At 37.5% G+C, this 25,616-nt stretch overlaps 1 protein-coding gene across 1 annotated transcript in view; it reads right to left on the bottom strand.

Moving 5' to 3' along the window:
• Window positions 1–25,616, bottom strand: part of LYST (lysosomal trafficking regulator) — a 192,132-nt gene that overhangs the window by 60,704 nt on the left and 105,812 nt on the right. The window contains exons 24-35 of the mRNA XM_067025680.1: window positions 23,557–24,184; window positions 22,641–22,818; window positions 20,449–20,618; window positions 18,943–19,173; window positions 17,118–17,284; window positions 15,638–15,790; window positions 8,754–8,945; window positions 6,631–6,809; window positions 4,693–4,899; window positions 1,749–1,925; window positions 1,095–1,171; window positions 766–954 (exon numbers count right to left, since the gene is read on the bottom strand). Coding sequence (XP_066881781.1) covers window positions 766–954; window positions 1,095–1,171; window positions 1,749–1,925; window positions 4,693–4,899; window positions 6,631–6,809; window positions 8,754–8,945; window positions 15,638–15,790; window positions 17,118–17,284; window positions 18,943–19,173; window positions 20,449–20,618; window positions 22,641–22,818; window positions 23,557–24,184 — 2,548 coding nt within the window. The remainder of the gene's footprint in view (window positions 1–765; window positions 955–1,094; window positions 1,172–1,748; window positions 1,926–4,692; window positions 4,900–6,630; window positions 6,810–8,753; window positions 8,946–15,637; window positions 15,791–17,117; window positions 17,285–18,942; window positions 19,174–20,448; window positions 20,619–22,640; window positions 22,819–23,556; window positions 24,185–25,616) is intronic.

Below are 25,616 nucleotides of genomic sequence, written 5' to 3'. Positions count from 1 at the left end.
CTTATTCAAACTTTTGGGATCTTGATATTTTATTTTCAAATCTTTATGCATTTTTTTAATGCATTTTTAAAACCATAAAAATGTTAACTGTGAAATACTTGCTGAAAATAAACTTTGATGTTTTGTTATGGTTATACTTGTTAAATACACTGGAAAATATGAAAGGTCAAAGCCATTAATTTCTTCTTTATAGTTTCTTCAATTGTGTTTGATCTTAAGAAAGTTATCTGTCCGTCCATCACCATTGATAAATATCCTATTTTCTTCTACTTTGTAAACTTTTTGAGATTCGTTCATTTGTTTACCTGGAATTTGCTTTAGTGTATAATGATTAGTGTATAATGTTTAGTGCCTCGAAGTCATAATACTAATCAGTTATCTTAATCAAATTCAGAGAATAATACTTTAACTTCCCTCTTTTCCTTATCTGTGATCCATCTTTTTAACTGTGTTATTAAAATCTTAACTGGAAAAAGGTCTATTTCCCAACTATCCTGTTTCAGTGATTTCTCTATTCTTTTGCAAAGATCATATTTTAAAATGAAAGCCAATATATAGATTTTTCTCTCTGGAAGAGCTAATGCCTCTCCCTCTCATTATTTTCTCTCTCCCTAAAAATTAAAAAAATATATTCTCATAGGATTATTCTTCAAGATGAAATAAATCACAAATGAGTAAACAAAATATATTTAAACTAATGTGATAATGTTATGAATCTTTACTCTGGAGTGAAAATAACATCAATATATAAAAATTCATGCTTACCTATCATGCGTCAGTTGTTGAATAAGCTCCTGCCAGTGTCTGCTGGCACTCAGATCCACTTTATACATTCCTCTGATGTGCTGGATCACCTTTTTTCTCTCAATTCCTTGGGAAAGAGACACTGCCTGGGTGATATCCGCAGCTATTTTAGATATATCCTTTGATTTGGAATCAAGACGCTGAAAGAGACTAAACAAACAAGAAGCCCATAAGTTAAGGATATGTGGAACATTAAATGTATATCAAAACATGATACTTTAAAACTAAAAGTATATGTGAAATCTAATGGGTTCCTAAAAGACACAGCTTTAGAACACATAAAATCCTACCTTTGCTGATTATTATTAACTGTTTTCTGCCAGTTGGCTTTATTCACATGTTCTTCAGTTTCATATTTCTTTTGTTCCTAAAAGATTTGGATAATAATATATTAGATAGAACTTATTATTTACCATTTAACACTGGCACAGAGCTCAACAAACTAAATTTAAAACAAAGTTAACAAAGGAAAAAAATATTGTCCCCACGAGACCAAAATATTAAAATACATTAACCACTTAAATAATGCTGTAACTCCCGTTTGTTTCCACACAATTTGGGTCACAGAAATTAGGGTGCAATAGCTAACTAGGGTTGCCAAACCCGATGGGTGTGCATAGTTGCTTGCTTCCTTATTTTGCCTTTTCATTAAAGAACCCAGAACTTAAGGTTGATGATTCAACTTGCCTGTCACTATTAAAATCTTTCCTTCCCTGAAAGCTAGTGATAATGGATAAGCATGACCACAGAGAATAAAATGCTCCTTAAAACAGGCCTATTTGTTCTCTCATAGTAAAAAAGCAATATAAAGTAAAAAAAAAGAAAAGAAAAAACCAAATTCATTATCAATGGTACTCTTTAACAAAAAAAAAACCCTTTCATTCTTTAGTTATATTCAATGGGATATCCTAAGAAAATTGTTTCTTATGCTTTCACTGACTCACCTCTTTAATCACTTTAATAAGTTCTGATTTTGTTGATGCACTGGGGGGGATGCACTTATGACCACATAACTTTAAAGCATTCATAAGCAGCTCTGCTGTGTCTAGTTCTTCTTCAGTCAATTCATCTTCGTGATTATGTATCAACTCTGACAAATACAAAACTAATTTGGCTCCATGCTTTAAAAAAAAGTAACAATTTTTTTAATTAAAAATTTTTCTAAAGTCATAAAGAATTTTTATTTCTTACATTTAAATTATTTAACAGTAAATTAAATTACATTGCTAGATTTATTTGGTTGGATCTGGTTTAAATAAATCAGCTAAAAAAGACATTTTGGAAACAAATGAAGAAATTGTCAAACGATTATGTGTTGGGTATATGATGACATTAGGGTACATGCTAATTTTGTTAGGTATAATAATGTTACGGTTACATAAAAAATGTCTTTTGAAAAATGTCATGATTGCTATAATTTACTTTAAAATACTTCAGAAAAAAGAAATGATGGTAATATGATAAAAATTATTAACAATTGTTAGATCTATGTGATGGTCATATGGTATTCATACAGTATTCACTAGTCTCCATTTTTCTTAGTATGTTTGAAAGTTTTCATTGTAAAAGGTAAAAAAAAAGAAAGAGGAAAAGAAAGGAAGAAAAGAAGGAAAGAAGGAAGGAAGGAAGGAAGGAGAGGGAGGGAGGGAGGAAGAAAAGAGGAAGGAAAGCAAAGAAGGAAGGAAAAGAGGAAAAGAAGGAAAGAAGGAAAAAAGCAAGCACACAACCTTTTGGGGAAAGAATTTTGGAGAGGATTTGCTAAAGGAATACAGAAAATAAGCCTGGGATAAAGAAAAATAATTCTTTGTTCTTCTCATAGAACTGAACTGGAAGGAAAACTTTCCTTTAAACCTTAAGGTAAGAGGATTCTGCATGATTATTCTTTCTCCTTTAACTTCTGCCTGGGAGAATAAACATTGGAGAAAATTCCAGAACAAAAATGTATCTTTGGATCTGTTTGTAAGCATTCACTATTCCCTAGGGAGAACAAAAGGTAAAAAACTCTAAACCAATAATATGGCATCACTCAGTTCTGTGCATGTCCAGAGAAGTGTTGGTTTAGGCCAATCTTCTATGAACAGACACTATAAAGAAAATTAGAGTGTTACTTAAGGTACTTAAGGTACTTAAGGTTCTTCCAAGTGTAAACCTAAACCAAACTTCAATTCATGATTTTTTAAGTGGCCCTTTCATGCTACAGATATTACACCTGATGGTTATGTGTACACTATGTATATTTAGACATTAATTTTGCCAACAAGTGAAACATGCATAGTTTTACTTTTTAAAAAATGTACATTGATACAAATATCACTGCATTTGGCTTTATGATATTTTAAAATGTGAATAGTCAACAAATGGATTTGGAAACTATTACATTTTGGGTGATATTTAAATTAACACGCTGAATCACATCATGTCATTTTGTAAAAGCATAAGATGAACATATGCAATGATGAAAATAGCAAAGCTCATTTTAATGCAACATTTTAAATTAGTCAAGAGACAGCTGCTACCTGACCAAAAGAGAAAAATGAACAGATGCTCTGCAAGTAAAAGGCTTGAAGAGTTGGCAAATAAAGAGACATGGTAAATGACTAGAATACTTTCATATGTGTGTCTTAAAGGCAATGTTCTTGATAGAACTCTAAAAATATTTCAGTTTAGTATTCAGTGACATTTTAAAATCATCTTGAAAAACTAGCAGAAATGTTTTTATTCATTCTGAATATCCAAAGAAACACACGATTTTTCTAGACACTGAAGTTGTTTCTAATATCTCATTTTAACATCCTCTGATCAATCATTTATTGGCTGCAGTTACTGGGACTAGAAAAGGTGTTATTGGAGACACACACACACAGAGTCTTGTTTTCAGCTCTCAGAAAACTGATTCAAGGAATCGAATCTATTAAACACAAATCCTAAGAAAATAATAAAATGTTAAAATGTGTAAAAATAAAATTTTCAATAAAGTTTCAAGAAGGAAGAGTTCTGAATGGACTAAAGAAAGGAAGGAAGGGGCTTCCCTGTGGTGCAGTGGTTGAGAGTCCGCCTGCCGATGCAGGGGACGCGGGTTCGTGCCCCGGTCCGGGAAGATCCCACATGCCGCGGAGCGGCTGGGCCTGTGGGCCACAACTCCTGAGCCTGTGTGTCCGGAGCCTGTGCTCCGCAACGGGAGAGGCCACAGCAGTGAGAGACCCGCGTACTGCAAAAAAAAAAAAAAAAAAAAAAAAAGGAAGGAAGGCTTTGAAGGTGGTACCACGTGATGTGGGGATGTGGGTACGTGCCTAAATGGACAGAACGGGCATATAGACAGACAAAGGGGAGGAGAGACGGAGTGGTGTGCTGAGAAAGCCCTCACACAGAAACGAAGGCCCAACACAGCCAAAAAATAAATAAATTAATTTTTTAAAAAAAGACTGAGGATGAACTTCATAACGGATTTATCAGGCTGCTACCATCTCAAAGAGCAGAGCAACCAGACACTCTCTCCCTCCTGCCATGATGTAATGGAAAACGCAAAGCACTCCTACTATTCTTTTAAAAAACCAAGCACAAAGGCAAATATGAAGTCAAGAACTGGAATCTAGTCTCCAAACAGTTCTTAAAGAAAACACTTCAAGATTTAGTAACAGACTACAAAGGGTCTTATAAGAACTCGGATACAGAACTTCTTAAACCCTGGAAAAAGAAATGGGGAATAAACAGAGAGGTCAAATTGACTCTGGTAAAGAGCATCTGAAGAAAGACCTCAGAAAATATTTATTTGGTAAGAAAACTAATTTATGGTGTTTGGCATGAAAATACAGTTTAATTTCAGTTCTTGTTTTGTACAGTTTTATATCTGACCAATAGTTTTTACTTACGAAGTACTGGGGTACTTACTTGCAGGGATGGGCTAAGACAGTCTCGTAGTATTTCCTGATGATTTGGTTCACGAACTATTTCAAAAATTTGCTTTCTCTCTTGTGAAGGGTGGGCTGGTGACAAAATATGCACGAGCAGTCTCCCAAGCTGCATTCGGAAGGTTTCCTTACAAGACCATAAGATTTTAGCCCACTGCTGTCTGGAACCACTGGCTTTACCTGAACTCTTAAATCAAAACAGGAATGAATTAGGATCACACTTCTTAAGCAATAATATCCTAACCTCAACACAGTCCTAAAAATCACAGAACATGTTTTACTCTAGAATTTTTAAGCAGTTGAAATTAGAAAGACATATACATCCATACAAACGGGGTTTAAAAGAGATGGATGTACGCCGATGTTTACAGCAGCACTGTTCAAAACAGCCAAAAGGTAGAAACAATCCAAATACCCACTGATGGATGAACAGATAAACAAAATGTGTTATATACACAGAATGGAATACTGTTCAACCTTAAGAAGGAAGTTCTGATACATGCTTCAGTATGAATGAACTTAAAAACATTTTACTAAAATGAATCATGAAATAAGCCACATACAAAAAGGACAAATATTATATTAAATATTGTATGATAACTTATATGAGGTATCTAGAAAGTCAAAGTTAAGGTATCTAGAAAGTCAAAGTCATAGAGACAAAGTAGAATAGCAGTTTATCGGGGCTGGGGGAAAGGCTAATGGGGCGTTACTATTTCATGGGTACAGAGTTTCAGTTTGGGATAATGGAGAAAGTTCTGGGGATGGATAGTGGTAATGGTTGTACAACAGTGTGAATGGACTTAAGGTCACTGATATGTACACTTAAATAGCAAAATTTATGTTATGTATATTTTACCACAATTTTTAAAAGGAGAGACAAAGAAGCTAAAGTCCTAAGCCACTTAAAAAAATTACCTAGGGCTTGGAAATTTTAAAAGGAAAAAAAAAAAAAGAACCATCAAAGAACAGTGGTAGATAAGCCTACATTGATTTTGCAATATAAAAGAGAAAGGATTCATAATAAAGACTTGAATTAGTATTAAAACATTGAGTATAATTGTCACAAATTAAGAACTGCATGTAAAATGACCATCAATATCCCCTAACAAATAACCAATTAAGTTGTTTCGATTGTGGTCCCACAAAGGCTAACCCAATCCTGATCAAATATCCTGCATCTGGTTTAAAAACTGGAATCAGTACATTTTAGAGTTTATTCTGAGTTTGGGAAATGGCTCTCCAATTACTCCCGGTCCTAAGGGCTCTGTGTGAATGATTCAGTTCTAAGGGAACCTGCAGACAACAAAATCTAGTTTAGATTTAGAGGTTAGCAGAATCATGATTTATGAGTTCTGCTAGAATTAGATTAGCCTTTGGTATCTACGGAGTGTACTGACCCATTTGTTCCCTATGGTCAATTGGAAGTGGCCCACAGAACCCTCAGTGAGCTGATGATAAATGGAGCCTGACGCCTGTCAGTATTCTCTGTGTCACTTTGAAGGTGTTGGATGGATATGCTTAAGGCAACATCTACACTTCATAATTATTCATAACAATAATAATTCTAGAGTAGGTAGCTATAAATAAAGTCCGTTAAAAACAGGTTATTAGTTTAAACCTCATAGTAATCATCAAATTCCTACTCTTTTCTGATGCTGATCTTATTTACAAAATTACAACATTAGAAAATGGTTGTTGGGTTACAGACTTAAAAACAATGCTGCATGAATTGAGTCCTTCTCGAAAGGGTAAATTAGCATTACATTTTACTCTGTTATTAACATTCAAGTTGTCTGAGTTTCAGAAAACACTGTGAAAGTGTAGGAATATGATTTTGGAAACATATAATACAGACACATAAAACCCCTGATCCTTTTCTGTGAATGAACATTTCCCATGTAATTAATTTACTTACAGTAGATACTTTGAAGCCTTCTACCAGATATGTGAACATTTCTTTCTGAAATGGATTGAAAGCAGAAGGCTGTTCATGATAAATATTTTCTTCAGAAATTTCCGTCTGGGAAACTGAGGTCTTGCTTTGAGGTGCATTTTCTGGAGTACTCAAAATGTCAATAATGTCTGGATTAAACTCTTTGAATTAAAAGAAGAATAAAAAATTAGTCAAATCAAGTCAAAAAATTAGTCAAGTTTGAATTAGTCAAATCACTAGCCATTACAAATGGTAATGATGCTGGCAAAAATATTCTACGTAATTTCTGATTCCGTTGTCACAATATAAATGTGCAGTAGGTGTATTAGATGTAGAATATACAAAATACTAGAGAAAATGAATTCACCTAAAACAATGTAGAAATTTAAACATACATAAGTCATGCAGTTCTAAATTAAAGGTTTATTTTACTAATGAAGATGAATTAAACTGCAAAATTACTAAAGTCATAAAGGTTCTTGTACAAATTAAACATAAAGACCATGTGATATTTACACTAGACAGATGTGCAGACCTGTTTCACTGGACATGCTACCCCATCAAATGCCATGCATGTGATAAAAATGGTTCAATTTCACAGTTTACCCTGGAGGCTGGTTGCCCCAAACATAAATTAGAAAAGTTAAAAGAGAAACAAACCCTGCGTGTCACTTGAACGTTTTTTAGAATTTTGACTTATCTATAGTGTTTTTGAGTATATTTCTTTGCATAGCTTTTTAGTGGTTGCTGTAGGTATTAAAGTTTATACATAAATATATAAATCATTTAGCCCCTGTAGAAACGCACATTGAAACCACAAGGCTATACCCCTATATTACCTATCAGAATGGCTGAAATTAAAAACAGTGAAACTCCTAATGCTGGTAAAGATGTGAAGAAAACTGGATCACTCACACATTGCTGGTAGGAATATAAAATTATACAGCCACCCTAGAAAAGTTTGGCAGTTTCTTAACAAGAACAAAACACACATCTACCGTACAACCTAGAAACTGCACTCTTGGACATTTACCCAGAAAAGGAAAGCCCTACTTTTACACAAAAACTTTTACATAAATGTTTATAGCAGCTAGCTTTATTTGTAATAAGCCCAAACTGAAAAACACCCAGATCAACTTTCAACGGGTAAATGACTAAACTGTGACATCTATGCTATTGCATACATATTACATATTACATATGACTATTACTCACCAAAACCAAAAAAGGAACAAACTATTGATATACGCAACAACCAGGATGACCCTACAGAGAATTATGCTGAGTGAAAAAAGCCAATCCTACACAAGGCTGTGTACTGTATGATCCCACTTATTTAGCATTCTTGAAATGATGAAAATATAGAAATGGAGAACAGATTGATAGTTGCCAGGGATTGAGGAAGGGATGGGGGTGGTAGGAAGATGGGTGTGGTGCTAAAAGACAACATATAGATTCTTGTGGTGATGGAAAAGTTCTTTTTCTTGACTGTATCGATGTCAATATCCTGGTACTGATACTGGACTATAGTTTTGCAAGATCCATCGGGGGAAACTGGGTAAAGGGTACACAGGATCTCTGTGATATTTCCTAATAACTGCAAGTGAACCTATGATTATCTCAAAGAAAAGTTTAAAAAATATATTGGAGGTGCTGTACTATTTTAAACTTCAATGATCAGTCTAGGCCAGCACTTAACATATTAAAATGTGGAATTTGGGCTTCCCTGGGGGCACAGTGGTTGCGAGTCCGCCCACCGATGCAGGGGACACGGGTTCATGCCCCAGTCCGGGAAGATCCCACATGCCGCGGAGCGGCTGGGCCCGTGAGCCATGGCTGCTGAGCCTGTGCGTACGGAGCCTGTGCTCCGCAACAGGAGAGGCCACAGCAGTGAGAGGCCCGTGTACCACAAAAAAAAAAAAAAAAAAAAAGTGGAATTTTATTCAAGTCTATTAGTTCCAAATGAGAGATTCTTTTACTAGTGTGGATGCTAACAATGAAAGTATAATGCTGTTAAAAAATTTGAAACCTAGTCAGTTCTCTCTTAAATTATTTTCCTTTTAGTTCAATATCTGAGTAAGAACATATTTATTCTCTAGTCCTACCTTGATAAATAATCCTGTTAACTGCTAAAATGGTGAGCCGCTGCAGTCTCTGTGCAAGCTCTGTTTCGGTTGCCTGGACAGGATTCTCCTGGCTCATTCTCCGTTGCATCATCATATGAAGTTCATCACTTGCTACTGAACGCATTTTCATCAGAAGAGAGTCACTTTGAGCAAGGGGAAATTTTCGAGGACCTTCAAGTATATAAATGAAAATGTCAAATGCCAGAGTTAACAAGGACCAAAGAAACTATTTCTGCTATAACTTTTTGATTATCAGACCATGAAAAGAACCTTATTTAATTCAAAGGTAATTTATACAAAAGGAAAGAGAGTGATTAAGAGAAAGTACGTTTTCCCTCTTTGAAGAAGTGCAACAGTACCTCTGATGTCAAAGTCCTAAACAAGAATGTTGAAGCTTGTGACATAGCTTAGTAGGGTGGATATCATTTGGCAAAATTTTAGTCCTCTGAAAAACTCGAACTGTTAGAAGCATGTGTGTGTGTGTGTGTGTGTGTGTGTGTGTGTATGTATATATACACACACACACACACACACACACATACAGTTCAGAATGCTTTGACAAAATATTTTCAAATACTGTTTCACTTCCTTGTATTCCAAAATAATCAACAGATTTCTAAAGCACATCACATTTTAGCATGAACATTACTATTTCTGGGTAATTAACATTGCTGAATTTTATAAATTAGTTTTTAAAAGTGTATATAGTGACATAGTAGAAATCAGCCAAATAAAGTGAAGAGCTCAGATATTAAAGTGATTTGGAACATATGCATCACGTGGGATTCAATGCTCAAAAGCATTTTCCGAGAAATGTTTCCTCGGGTTAAAGAGGCAGGAATGGGGTTCCTGCATCGTTACTGCACCTGCTCTGAAAGGCACCACACAGGGAGCGGATCCAGGAGAAAAGGAGGGGACTGAGTCTTGATTTAATGGACTGAAGGAGAAGGGCATCGGAAGTTGACCACAGGAACAAAAATGACGTCTTGGTAGGTGAGGAAAAATGAAATCCTTCATTGGAATCGAACCTTTTTTAAAATTATGAAAGCATATATATCAAAGTCCACAAATAGCCTCTATACATGTTACTTACAATAGGTTTTAATGACTTGTCCTGCAAGATATGTAAATATTTTAATAGCATTTTAGATTGTCCAGTATTTTAGGTAATCAGTATTTTTTATCAGTTAATACATTTTGGTAGGTGGAGTCACCTTTGAGACAAAAATGAAGCAAATAAAGAGAAGAAAAATTCATATCTGGGAAATATTCAAGAATATTATTATCAGATGATGTCCTTAGTTTAAGCAGATTCTTCCACATGTCTACATCTCTGACAGCTTTCATGCTGTATAAGAAGCTGATAATCACAATTCTGAGATACAGCAATACACCAAATAAGGAAATGTTAAGTCTTCTTCAGTTCTATGTACTTGAAAAAGTAGGAGGGTATCCCAGCAGTCAGGCTGTGAAGCTGCACTGAGCTGGTGTGGCCTCACATACTCTGCTTTCTAAGCCTCAGGTTCCTTATATGTAAGATGTGGATTAGAAAGTAAAATAGAGCCTACCTCACAGGTAGATATTTGTCACTATCTGACACTATACTAAATATATTTGTTTACAGGCTTATTGACCATTTTCTCCAGTAAAATATAAGTTCCATGAGACCAGATGAAATCATAACTGATACATGGCTGACGCTCAATAAATATTTGATGGCTGAATGAATGGATAAAGAGGTGTGTTCTGTGGATTAAATAAAATAATGTATGTGAAACACAATGCCTGTCTCATACAAAGAATTAAAAGTTAATAGTTGGTATTGTTATTAATGGTTGAAATATAAAGGAAATTCATTGGTAGGTGAATTATATCAATAACACAATATATATATATATACATACACATACATATATATGATTATTTATGACAGTTTAAATGTATGTGTAGATCTTTAAATAATACCCTAACACTTACTTCTTCCTTTGTGTATTAAGGTGATGTGTAAAGTTTTTATATTGATAAGCAGACAAGGGAAAAAATACATATGTAAGAATGTACATTGCTATCCTGTTATAATAGCAAAAACAAACAAGTAAAAAAAAAACCTTTGTTTATTGATAATGGTTAAGGAAGAAGGTTGGGGAAGAAGATCATGGCAAATCTAACAGATTATTAGACATTCATTAAATATAAGAATATTTATATTATATGGAAAAGTATACTATATTGAGTAGAAATATAAATCAGTTTACAAACAGAAGGTTGAGTGATACTAAATAGTGATGTTACTATTCAAGCAGAATTCTGTCTCTCTCTCTTATACACATCTATGTATATATATAAAAAAAAGACACAGACACTAAGGAATCGGCACTTTGTTCACTGGGCGGTAGGGAACCATCGGAGCTGTTGAGCAGAATGGTACACAAGTCGGGCTGTAAGAAGATTAAGCTGGCAATAAAATACTACCTAACGCCTCCAAGAGTATGAGAACTCACAATCTAGATGTGGCGAAAGTGCTGCTGAAGAAACGCTGGTCCCAGGCCATGGATATCCTGAGATTCATAGCCTGAGTGAACCTGTCTGCCATCAAAAACTATGGTGTGTGGCCACAAGAGGAGCTGTCCCTACAAGGCCTGTGGGAGGTACAGGGGGTGGCGGCTTGTGGGGTTGGAGATGCCAGCCATCTCAGCAGTTTTCAGTAAACACTAAACAAGTCTATCCAGGAAAAAAACGTCCCTGCAAACATCTGTCACTCATGAGAACAGCCTGTATGAAATCTTTGAAGGACCAGTTCATCATCTAAATGACGCAAATGTAAATCCCTCTTAGTCACTTTAGTATCATGAACAAATGGACTTAGGTGAGTTTTTAATAACCACACTGCTCAGAAGCAGAGGCGCTTCAGCACTGTGTATGTTTTGCACTGACAGTGTACAAGGCCAACACACTTTTGACAATTTTTGACTAATACTGAACAAATAAAACACAGGCTTTGCCAAATACATGTGTAAAACAACATGGAAGGAAATACAAAGGAACAGTTTAACACATATAAAGTGGAATTTTATAAACTGGATTCACAATGACAGAATTTAAATAAGGTAGTATTTAAAACAGGAAGAATTCTTGGGAGAGACCTGAGGGAGACATAAAGATACAACAGACCTGGAAGGAGTGGGTGTTGGGTAGGACACAAGGAGACAGGTGCAGGGGCCTCGCTCCAGCAGTCTCTAAGTCTAGGCCTCGGTGGATCTGCAACATGAGGAAGCTGGACTGGATGACTTTCATGGTCTTTTATCAAGTTCAAAATTTTTAGGATTCTATAAGCCTCATGTGGCCTTATGGTAAAGGCATTTACTTAGATAGTGTGAAAAATATAAGCCCCAGTAGAAGAGGCTAGAGGAGTCAGTGACAAAAAGGGGAATGGTTTAGAGAAAGGACTAAAAGTCTATTATCCACTTTAAAATGACTCACACAAAGAAAAAATAAATAATACAAACATGGAGCTCTGCGGGGCTCTTAAGCTTAGGGTGATAAAAGCTCTTGTACATAAAAGAGAGAGATGACAGACTGTTAGAGAAATCACAGACCAAACAGAAAATAGCAAAAGGGCTGCTGTGTTAGCCCAGGCACAAGCTGATCATAAACTAAACCAGGGAACTAGGTAGAAAAGGGAAGAAACAGATTTGAGAAAGAGAACGTCAAGAAGGAAGAAACAGCAGGCATTTGTGCAGGAAGTAAAGGTATACTTTCCTCTGTCAAAGAGGGTGAATTCCATCTAAGCAGTCTCTGACTATCTAAGAAATCTTGCAAAGGGAAAAGGGTCCCAAAGTCACCTTTTGGCACGCAGGCAGTTGAGCACTACTGCCAGACTGGGTAAAAGATGGAATTCTACCTGGGACAAAAGAGGCACAACTGGGAGGGAAGCTCCTGAGGAGAGATTATATTCAGATATTACATCAAGGAAGGATAAAGAAGATGTGGCACACATTTGCCATGGACTATTACTCAGCCATAAAAAGAAACGAAATTGATCTATTTGTAGTGAGGTGGATGGACCTAGACTCTGTCATACAGAGTAAAGTAAGTCAGAAAGAGAAAAACAGATACCATATGCTAACACATATACATGGAATCTAAAAAAAAAACTGGTTCTGAAGAATCTAGGGGCAGGAGAGGAATAAAGACGCAGACGTAGAGAATGGACTTGAGGACACGGAGAGGGGGAAGGGTAAGCTGGGACGAAGAGAGAGAGTGGCATGGACATATATACACTACCAAATGTAAAATAGATAGCTAGTGGGAAGCAGCCGCATAGCACAGGGAGATCAGCTCGGTGCTTTGTGACCACCTAGAGGGGTGGGATAGGGAGGGTGGGAGGGAGGGAGACGCAAGACGGAGGAGATATGGGGATATATGTATACATATAGCTGATTCACCTTGTTGTACAGCAGAAGCTAACACACCATTGTAAAGCAATTATACTCCAATAAACATGTTAAAAATTAATTAATTAATTAAGGAAGGATGTATAGGGAGATAAGTTTAGTTACGTGGATGCTTTACAAGTTTTATTTACATAACCTTTCATTTAGCATAATGTAAACATACTCCTGCGAAACAATGTATATTTGATAGCTTTTCTCTACAGATGAATGTTTCACATGGTTTTAAACTTCGGCATACCACCGACCACAGTGAAGTAGTTTAACTCGGGTAGAAGAAAGATTCGGATTTAAAAGCCCTCAAGACTGTACAGGTGATTAAACTTCAAACAATTTACCAAGTCCTCTGTTTGGAGAAATGTGTGTGTGTGTGTGTGTGTGTGTGTGTGTGTGTGTGCACATGTGTACCTATGTCCAGTATATACAGACGTATGTAAATACATGGGTGTGTGTGTGTGTACTTGTACATATGTCCAGTATATACAGACATATATATATGTGTGTGTGCGTGCGCATGTACCTATGTCCAGAATATACAGACGTATATGTGTGTGTGTGCGCGCATGTACCTATGTCCAGTATATACAGATGTATATATATGTGTGTGTGTGTGCGCTTGTACCTATGTCCACTATATACAGACGTGTGTATGTGTGTGTGTGTGCGTGTACCTATGTCTACTATATACAGACATATATATGTGTGTGTGTGTGCATGTGCCTATGTCCAGTATATACAGACATATACATATGTGTGTGTGTGCGTGCGCATGTACCTATGTCCAGTACGTACAGACGTATATATATGGGTGTGTGTGTATATGTACCTATGTCCAGTATATACTGATGTATATATATATATATGTGTGTGTGCATGTGCGCGTGTGTACCTATGTCCAGTATATACAGATTTACATATATGGGGGGGTGTCTCTCTGTGTGTATGCGCATGTACCTGTGTCCAGTATATACAGACGTATATATGTGTGTGTGTGTGCGCGCACGCATGTACCTATGTCCAGTATATAAGACGTATATATATGGGTGTGTGTGTGTGTGCATTTGTACCTATGTCACTATATACAGAAGTATATATGTGTGTGTGTGTGCACACATGTACCTATGTCCAGTATATACAGACGTATTTATGTATGTGTGTGCATGTACCTATGTCCAGTATATATGTGTGTGTGTGCGTGCGCATGTACCTACGTCCAGTATATAGACGTATATATACATGTGTGTGTGCGCATGTACCTATGTCCAGTATATACAGATGTATATATATATGTGTGTGTGCGCATGCACCTATGTACAATATATACAGATGTATATATGTGTGTGCGTGCGCGCACGTACCTATGTCCAGTATATACAGATGTATATGTGTGTGTGTGCATGTGTGTGTGTGTGTGTGTGTGTGTGTGTGCATATATAGAGCCAATGTGTATGTGTGGGGGGTGTTTACGCTATCTTTCTGAATTAATGTGTATATAGGTCAGAGCAGATTTTGTTTAAAATATAAGTCTAACAATATTAAAAATAAGAATTTGATGACATGTCCTCATTTACAGCAAGCCCTAAAGTCACGTGCATAGCATAACCATATCTGAGCCACCATCATCTCCTGCCCTGATTATTGCAATAGCCTCCTCCTTGCACTTCCCACTACCTTTCCTACTTTCCTCTAATCCACTCTGCACAGAAACCAGAATGGTCTTTACAAAATGAAAATTTGGTTATGTCATGCCAGCTACTCAAAAACCTCTGACAACTTCCCATTAGGATAAAATCTAATAAACTCCTTAACATGGCCCATATGATGATCTGGTTCATGCCGTCCTGTATAGCCTCATCTGGCAGCACTATCTCGTCAAGGGCTACACTTCAGCTACATGGCTTTCTTTCAGTTCTCTGAACAACCTTAGTTTTTTCCTGCCCCAGGACCTGCACGTAAGCTGTTCATTCTGCCTGTAATACTCTTCCTCTGACTCCTGCTACCTCCTTTCTCATCCCTTATATTGAAATCCCACTTCCTCAGAGACTTCCCTAACTCTGGATGTAAATCAGGCTGCCCTGTTACGGTCTCTGTTCCTACCTTCTACATTTCTCTACTACTTTATGGTAGAAGGGAAGAATCTGTGTCTGTTTATTTTTTTCATCACTGTATCGTCAACATTTAACACAGTGCTTGGCACATGGCAGGTGCTCAAGAGATAACTGAATAAGAACAGCAGTGAAAAGAAAGCAGTAGGAAAGTAGCAGTTTTCCTCATGTGGGAGGAAAACCTTCGCAAACTTTATAGTTTAGCTTTTGAAACAAAGAAATGTTTTCAAATGTGAATGCCATCAGAATACAGGAGAGTCAAGCTACCTTCCATTTATAATTATTAAAATATTATTTCAGCACTCACCAGCAATGCTCTTTCGCTTTTGAAATACTGCATGGTGGGCAGCAGAAGGCGACTGAGATGAATCTGTAAGGGTTTCAGCATCATGATTTGCGGTGGTCCTTATAAATTCCATAGCAGCCTGGAGAACTCTATACTGTAGTGCAACAGCCATATCTAAAAACAGAAGATACTAGAATGTTTTCAAGCTATGTGGTTGTTAATTTTTTTAAATTGAACTGATTCTTACATTCATGGAATATCAAAACTGCCAATAATGTTTTTTTTGTTTTTTTGTTTGTTTGTTTTTTGCGGTACGCGGGCCTCTCACTGCTGCGGCCTCTCCCGTTGCGGAGCACAGGCTCCAGACGCGCAGGCTCAGTGGCCGTGGCTCACGGGCCCAGCAGCTCCACAGCATGTGGGATCTTCCCGGACCAGGGCACAAACCCGCGTCCCCTACATCCGCAGGCAGACTCCCAACCACTGCGCCACCAGGGAAGCCCCCCAATAATGTTTTATTAGAGATAAATTTAAAATTTTGGATCAATGTGGGTTCTCAATGGTTGTAAACATTTCTTAACTGTCTTTAAAAGCAATTTTAAAGCAAATTTCCAAATGATTACTATAAAAAATTCAATAGAAAAATACTAGCTCACAAATTTATTTCATTTTATATAACTGTTTTAAAGAACAGCCTTTTTAATATATAAGGCAAAAGTTTAACCAGAAATTCTCACATTTTTCTGCCCCATATTCACTATAATATTTGACACTAAAGAAAACTAATGTTTTATGTTACTATTCAGCATAAGCCTTTTCATTCTACTTGGTAAGAAAAATCAGCAGGTTTTTTTGTTTTGTTTTGTTTTTAAATGTTTATTTATTTATTTATTTATTGGGTTGCACCAGGTCTTAGTTGCAGCGTGTGAACTCTTAGTTGCGGCATGCATGTGGGATCTATTCCCCGACCAGATATCGAACCCAGGCCCCCTGCATTGGGAGCGTGGAGTCTTAACCACTGCACCACCAGGGAAGTCCTAGCAGCTTCTTTTAGTGATGTGTTGGCAGCTACTAATTACATCAGGGCATCACTTTTAAATTTTTGCCACTTAAAAAGGCTTCTTTTTAAAGCCAGTAAACAAAGTTAAGGATGGGGCTTCCCTGGTGGTGCAGTGGTTGAGAATCCGCCTGCCGATGCAGGGGACGCGGGTTCGTGCCCTGGTCCGGGAAGATCCCACATGCCGCGGAGCGGCTGGGCCCGTGAGCCATGGCCGCTGAGCCTGCGCGTCCGGAGCCTGTGCTCCGCAACGGGAGAGGCCACAACAGTGAGGGGCCCGCGTACCACACACACACACACAAAAAGTTAAGGATGAACCTTTAGTAAAACAGTTTCTCTCCTCTATCCCACTCTCTCTACAGAAGCCAGAGAAAGCGATTAGGTTCTACTGACATTTTTGGCTATTATACAACTGCCCCCCACAAATCCATGAAAATTAAATCTTACTTTGGGTCCTCTTGCTTTTGCTATTTTGAAGATATCCGAGCAGTACAATAAGATCTTCAATAACTCTAAAATATTGTGAGCCTGAGGAACTGCAAGCATGAATTGTAACTGCGATGAAAAGTTGCTGCAGATCACAAGCTAGCAATCTGTATTCAGTCAAAGGAACGCTAAAGAAAAAGAACAAACAATTTAAGGCCAAAAGAACTGGTTTAAATTCCTGTTCTGCCAGTATTCATTCATCCTTTCATGCATTCATTCGCTATCTACCCATGCTTACTCTATGGCAGGTTACATAAACTACAGGCTAGGAACAGAAATAAGCAGGCACGCTTGGATTCCTGTGAAAATTCAGCTTGCAAAGGACCAGACAAGTGAGCAGATAACTATAGCGAGTACGTGGCGGTAAATGTAGCAGCAGAGACTAACACAAGATACTGTGGGGACGCGCTGGCAGCTTCCCAGCACACTCACGGTGAAGATTCTGTGGGTACGAAGAGGGGTATTCTGAGGAGGCTTCACAGAGATGGTGAATTTGAGTAAATTAATTGACCTCTCTGAATCTCACTTACACAAAGTATGTTTATTTTAAGGATTAAAAGAGATACAGATTGGAACGTATATATTAATCACTTACAACTACCTAATAAGTATGAATTAGTATCTTCTGTCCCTCAATTTTTAAACTTGATAATCTACCTCAGTGTGTGATATTAAGCCTCTCCACTTACTTTTTCAAAACCAAGCAAGAGTTAGAAATGGTAAATTTGGGGCGGGGGGCAATCAATAGAGTAGCATATAAGGACATTCCGTAAGTACAGTTTCTGTAAAACAACAACAGCAACAAACTGCTCTTAGCAGGAGCCTGCTGGTACGTGGGGAGCCACGTTCCACCAATTTCATGCACTGTATTATAATCAAGACTAAATGTTTCGAGGGATACAATACTTTGTATTTCTCATATGCCCAGCACACAGATCCTAAATAAAACAGGTGTGCAATAAAAACTGAACTGAGCTGACTACAAGGAGTCCTCTCTAGCACCCAGAGAGCCTCCCTGGCCTAGAGAATCACCAGGGATATGCTCTGCCTTCTCTGCAAAAATATATTTAATATTTAATGTTTTAACGTGCAGTAAGATGATGCTTCTGGAGATTTGTATCTTAACATTATGCCAATAAAAATGTTATACTGTACATCATAAATGCAGACACCAAAGGCACAAAATGCAAATAAAAATATAACTGCCTAACATATTTTTTAAAGCTGTTAATCAATTTGGTGGGCAGCCATTTGCCAATGTACTTTTCACTACTAGAAATTCATTTATGGTAGTAGACAGCGGTACGGCATGCTAAAAGTGGGAGAGCATGGTGACTGTAAAGCACAGGCTTCTGAAGTGAGAAGATTCAGCCTCAGCTTCTCTGTTTACTAGCTGTGTGATCTGCAACAAGTTACTACATCTCTCTAATCCTCAATTTCCTATTCCTGATGGGGATAATAATTTTTGTAAGACTATAGTGGAAGCTTGGTAAATATATTTGAGGACAGTTAAATTTATTCACCTTGTCTTCATGTTCTAAATACCTAAAAGTACGTCATATAAATACCTTACTTTTTTTTAAACCAACTTTATTGAAAATGATGGAAAATATGCCCTCCAAATTTAATTTAATTTAATTTAATTTAATTTAATCAGTTTTGGAGGAAAGAAATTCTTTGAAAGTATTATGAAATATTAGATGCTTTAATGTAACCTGCTAGTAAAGTTTTTCCCTTTTCAAAGTTTTTTATCAGATGTAGTTTTAAATAATGATTTAAAACTTACTTCTTTTCTAATCCATTCAGAGCTGCTACTGTATTACATAACACGTAGAGCAGACCATTATCCAACAACATATCTGCTACCTTAGAACAAGAATTTAATATTTGGAGAAGAAGTAAGAGAGCGTTATGCAAGAGCACGTTGTCATATAAGGAGGTCTCTATTAGTCCCAGAATAGGAATGACAGACCACTTCTGGAAAAGTCCCATGTTTTTCACATCTTCCAGATCAAATCTATAATAAATGATACAGTTAAGAGCACATTAGAAGCAATTAACCATGAAATAAGGAAAAATGATTGCAATATGGGCCATTTTGTTGACTTGATTTTGAAGCTATAAAGCACAAATTAGGGAAGCAAGGATTCTTAACCTTTTTTTAGATCACACATCTCTCCAATAAAAAGATAAAAGGTGTTGCTAGAAGTCTGTTCCAAGGCAAATACACAAATATTCAAGGAAAACATTTATACAATTTCATGGTTTTAATTGACTCACTTTAATTTGTCCATGAACCACTAAGCTGTCCAAAGATCCCCTGCTCTAGGGATCTATATAACAAGTATGCAGAAAAAAAAAAAAAAAAGACTATTATTTTACACAGTATTTCAGGGAACTAGTAAAAAGAGGTCTAGTGAAAGGAATGGATCTCGAGTTCTTGTTCCAATACTCTTTGTCTCTGGGATAGAGGGAAATTATTTACATGTTTTATACCTCATTTTCTTTATCTGTCAAATATGTGTGGTGATATTTGCTCTACTTTCTTCTCAAGACTGTGGTGAGAATCAAATGAGATGATGCAGAATTGCTTTGAAAGAGCCAAAAGCTGTATGCAAATGGAAAGTACTATTGTCATCGCTGCAACTAATAAGTAAATTCTTCAAGGTCTGAATTGGTCTACTTACAAATAAGTAGGAGACACTTAATAATAATACAAAGACACACATTTCTCTCTACTTTATCAGACACATAAATAACAGCTTAACTTTTCTGCCAAACTTTTGTCTTGGGAGAAAAATATTCTTTAATTTTTGTACTTATTTGCTAATCCTTCAGCATTCTACCAGGGACAAAGCTCAGTAATCAGTGTGCTGGAATTCCAGGTGGGGGATTTATTCTTCACCCAGATAACCCGGGTCTCTGAGGGAGTGAGGAGCTTGTCTAAGTAGCCCTCCTATAACCTGCTGCTGGGGCCACAGAAGCCACCTTCTTCTGTTAACCTCAGGTTAACACTGGATACCAAATCTTAACTATCATTTTCTTTCATCGGATCCAGCATTTCTTTCTTTCTTTCTTACTTACTAGTTCCTAGCTAATGAATGAAATACAAAGGAAGAAATTATATTAGAAAGAATATAATATGGAAAATAATAAATTGATTCACCTGGAAAATGACTTTTAGCAGATTTTTTCTAAGAGTGACCAAGTAATTTTGTTAAGAGTCAGTTTAACAAATTTTACATTTAAGACAAAAGATCCCCAATTCTGGTGGAGGGAAGAACCCACTTACTCTTCATCAAGGCCAGCATGTCGGCCAAAGAACATTTCAATGAAGCATTCTAGTAATTCCTGAGTTCCCCGATGAAGATACAACTGGTTGGCTAGCAAGGAAAAGCCACGATTCTTCAGAAATTTATCCTTTTGTTCCTTAGATGCTCTATTAAAATATGCATCTAATAGCTAAGGAAAAAAATTAAGTTAGACAATATATTAAAATTTTATATAATGTATACAAAGTCAGACAGTATATTATATTTTTAGTTGTAAGTTATTCTTTAATTTCATCTGTATAGAACAGAGAAAGCTCAAAAAAATGCCACCTCCACAGCAAAACAAAAGTGAACTTTGTCTCTGATTATTATGGAATGCTAATGATGACCCTGTCTTGGAGATCTTAATACTTTTGTGACGGGACACTAGCTTTTTAGCTGAGCATGGACACCTAGCAGATTGGCAGCCTTAGCTGAGTATAAGCAGAATATTTGTGCCTAATTCTAATTCTGAAAAAAGAAAAATGAGTCAACACTGTATGATGCTTTCTCTGAAAATGAAACAAAACAAACAAAAATATATATATATATCCCAGACCTCTATTTTTCTAGACTTCTTAACATTTTATTTATCTTGAGCATAGGCCTAAACTTCCATCCTTTCCCAGCATCTTAAATGCAACATGTGTACAATCTAAGTAATTATTTTTCCTTCCAAACTCACTTCTTCCATGGTTCTGATCTTAGAGCACAGTAGCACCATCCTATGAGACTTTAAGGCTAATCTCACTTTTGGCTTTTCTTGCCCTGATTTCCCACATGAAATTATGAAGGTCTCTCACCTCCATTCCAGTGAATGTCTCTCAAATCTGTCTGTCATTTGACTTTCCACTTCCCCAGATCAGGGACTCATCATCTCTCCCCTGGACCATTGTGATGTCTTGCAAACACAATGCTTCCACCTCTCTCTCCCCTGCGATCACTCCCTCACAGTGATGACAGACTATTGTTCTCAAAACACACACCTCTTTACCGCCCTACTTAAAAAGCTTTCTAAGTTTACAGCATAATACAAAATACATCTTTTGCATGAATCCTTCCCTGGTTCCCGCATCAGAATTATTTTCTTTTCCTGTGCTCCCGTTCTTCTTTATTAATACTACCACTGAAGCACTCATCACACAAGTCCTTACATTTTACTTAGTTGGGTATATGTCTCTCTTCTCCACTGGCCTATAAACTCCTAAATGCAGAGGGTTATTCCCCTTTATATCCCACATAGCAGATAGCCAAGTGTTTTACACATGAAATGGAAGCTAAGTAAATAGTGGGTTGCAACTGATTTAACAATATCCCACATCAAACTAAGAAAATGAGAATCTTTAAAGACCATTTCAATATTGGGTTGTCTCCTAATGGGAACCATTCATATCAAATATTTATTCTTTCAACGATGTACTTAGGACCTTTTATTTATTAGACACAAGATGCCTACCTTGACAGGACTTATATTTCAGTATGGGAGGTCAAAAAAAAAAACCAAATACACAAACAAATTAAAAAGGTAATTACAAAACACACCTAGGATGCTATTATAGAACAAGTGAGAAGCGGGGCTAGACAGAAGCTGGTTTGAAAAGTGAACAGGAAAGGCCTCTTCGAGAAGGTGACATCCTGAGCTGAAACCTGAAGTAAGTGTCTAAGATTTAACGACACTACACTGCAAGAGAGACTTCCAGACCTGTGTGTTCCTTGTGAGTAGTAGACTTAAAAAGACATACTGGGGCTTCCCTGGTGGCGCAGTGGTTGAAAGTCCGCCTGCCGATGCAGGGGATACGGGTTCGTGCCCCGGTCCGGGAAGATCCCACATGCCGCGGAGCAGCTGGGCCCGTGAGCCATGGCCGCTGAGCCTGTGCATCCGGAGCCTGTGCCCCGCAACGGGAGAGGCCACAACAGTGAGAGGCCCGCATACCACAAAAAAAAAAAAAAAAAAAAAAAGACATACTGGTATGAATCAATATATGGAGGAGGGCTTAAAGTTGGATGATAAGACATAGAAAAATAGGGGTAAGAAGCAACCAACTACATCAGCTCATTATGCCTAAGAATAAAAGAAAGCTTCAGGTCCATTTGAATATGTACATTCAAATTTTAAATGACGCATATGTTTATCATTCCAAGTGAAAACAAGGTACTTAGCATTTGCCCTTACTTTGATAACTCCTTGTTGTACAGCAGGTGACGGGTGGTTAACGAGGACCAGCAGCGTATCTGCTTGAATGAGCCTGTCCATCACATCTTCCAGCATAACATCAGGCAAGAGGAGAAGAACTCCGCTTAAGAGTTCATACAGCCCACAGCACACAGGTACCAAACAGTCTTCAGTCACACTAAAACAGAGACCCAGAAAGTCTTACCAAAACTTTCCTCAGCGAGGAAAGTAGTGCCTCATGATTACCTTAAGAACTGTGATGAGCAGTAATAATTTTCACAGGTGAAACAAAAGTGCATAAGGTTTAAAAAATATTTCCTGATTTAACTGTGATTAACAAATTTGCCATCACTTTTTATCACCGGTATTTTTTAGGTATATCGTCTCTTAAACACTAGTCTACTCTACATCTGTGATTTCCAATAGCCACTTGTGCTATTTAAGCTATTTAAAATTAAATAAAAAATCCAGTTGCTCAGCTGCACTGGCCACATTTCACTTGCGTTATGTGTCTCCGGCAGTGGACAGCACAGGTGAACGTTTCCATCATCGTATGGAAAGTTTCACTGACGGTGCTAATTGAGATGCTTTGGGGAAGGATAATAAATCGTATAATTTCCCTAAACTGAAGAGTTTTTCTCTAATAACCATATGGAATTAAATAAACCATAAGATAATTTTTTCTTCAGGAACAACTTATGGTTTATCCTTTGGTTAAATATGGAATTCAGCATCACCTACTATTAAAATAAGAAGAAAGGTACCCTTGTTTGTTATTAATAGATATGTTATATTATACGAGATCCCATAATAAAGACATTTCTACAAGTACAGAAATTCTTCAAAGAACAGTAAAAAAAAAAAAAAAAAAAAAAAAAAGCGGTGAGGGGTTTGGCATACAAAACCATGTGAGTACCTGTGAGCACCTGTAGTTCGGTTGTGGTTCGGCTCATAACGGAGAGAAAAGGCAAAGTTTTCCCAGTCTTCGGTGTTCCTGTCAGCAAGACTTGGCCACCGGCCGACAGCTGCAGAGCCGTCCTGTGGGGGAAAAGCTAGCCCAAGGCTCGCAATAGTGCTGTGGCTTCGCTGGAACGAGGCTAGTCCCTTCAGGTCATCAGGTCGGCGCGGGCAGAACTCATCCACAAGACTGTCATCGTCTGATCTGGGTTCCGTTCCCACCTCTTTCTGGTCTACTTTGACCACTGGAAGTCCCGATGTTCCTTTTGGGACACCACTGACAGAGGCATGGGCTGGAAGGATGGCTTCCATTTCACAAACCGTTTTTGCAGACTCACAGCTACTGACAAAAGCATCTTCTCTGCCTTTCTTCAGCGTCTCGGAACTCCCCAGAGGGCTCCATGCCTCTGGTTGGGAAGCAACATCATGAACGACCACGCTTTGTAACTTGTCAATACTACAACCCAAACTTCCAGTCAATTTTCGTGGTTGTATTTGAGGTGGAGAAGTAGGAAACGCCGGTAGGCTTCTAGAACGCAACGTGCTGGCGGTCATCTGCTGTGGAGCGGTACCGGAGGAATTGTTTCCTGGTGAGAGTAGACACAAAAACAGTATTGAAAGATCTCATGAGCGGGCCCACTGCTTTTCGGCACTATCAGTCCCAACCAGAGCAATAACCCACTTATCTAGCGATATTAAAGAACCCATACAGGCTAACGATCATAGTAACTAATGCTTAAAAATTCTTAAGGTTAAAACTATTTTTCTTTTAACTACTTTTTATTAAAATTTTCCCCAAATACGTATCTTTACCTGTCTCCTTAACAAAATACAATATTGCCTGAGTGATGCAAAGTTATTAGGATTAATGGTGCTACGGAGGAGACATTAAGTGAATTAAGCGAAACTCAATGTACCTCAGGCTAGCAGTCACTAGGATGCAGTTGATACAGTGGAAAGAGTGTGGGCTTTGCAACGAGATGTAACAGGATTCAAGCGATAGCTCAGCTAGTTAGGTGGCTTAGGTAAATCATTTAATTAGATGAGTGTTCATTTCTGCAAATGTAAAATGAGGGTTCAGAACATCTACTTTGCAAGGCTGCTTTAAGGATTAAGTGAGATCATATCCATGATGCACCTAGCACAGTGCCTGCCATATAACAGGTGCTCAATAAATGTTAGTGATAGTTGTACGTGGTGGTGTTATTACTAGGCTAAATGTCCCTAGACTGTTCTCTCACTCCTCCCTTTCTGTAGTTACTTTTTGCTGCTATTACTGAGACGAAACAGTTTTTTCTCTTCTTGCTATAGCCCTCGAATTTTCTGCTTCTTATATTCTGTGTAGGAGGAGACCAGAAAAATCACTCTCATCCTTAGTGCATGGGATATAAGTGAATGCTACTCAAGGTATGGTCTGTGGGCCAGGAGCACGGGGATCAGCACCGCTGTGCGACTGTTCGAAATGCACATTCTCAGGCTCCACCCCAGATCTACTGAATCAGAATGTGTGAGGCAGGGGCCCAGGGATCTATGTTTTAACCAGCTCTCCAGGTGATTTTTCAGCAAGCTAAAACTTGAGAAGCACTGATATAAAGTAAACAAGCACTGAATGAACTGCTCAGAGCTCAGGTTTTGTGGCAATAAAACAGCTCCACAGCTCAGAAGGTTTTCCTCGTTTTTTCTGGGTTTTGGCTGGAGGAATAAGGTTGCCAAAAGAGACTGTTCAAACGACCTGGGAAAAATGGGGGCATGACTGTACTAGAAAATGTTTCAGAGTGATGCACAATGATTTAAAAAAAAATGACACTTCCTATGAAATTCCAAATAAAACTAATTAAAACATAGCCTTAAAATATTATAAAATAAAAGGCCATAAAATGTGCTAGAGAATAACTGAAACACTTTGGGAGAGAAGGAAAACTGGAGGTTAATACCCAGATACTGTGTCCTATCTATCCATGTCTCTATCTTACCAACCTATTTAATGATTTGTATTGGAGCTGGAGACACGAGTAGGGG

This window comes from Kogia breviceps, chromosome 2, assembly GCF_026419965.1.
Source record: "Kogia breviceps isolate mKogBre1 chromosome 2, mKogBre1 haplotype 1, whole genome shotgun sequence".
NCBI classification, from domain to species: domain Eukaryota; kingdom Metazoa; phylum Chordata; class Mammalia; order Artiodactyla; family Physeteridae; genus Kogia; species Kogia breviceps.
The sequence above is the reverse complement of the archived record's forward strand: the minus strand, read 5'-3'. Positions and strand labels throughout refer to the sequence as shown.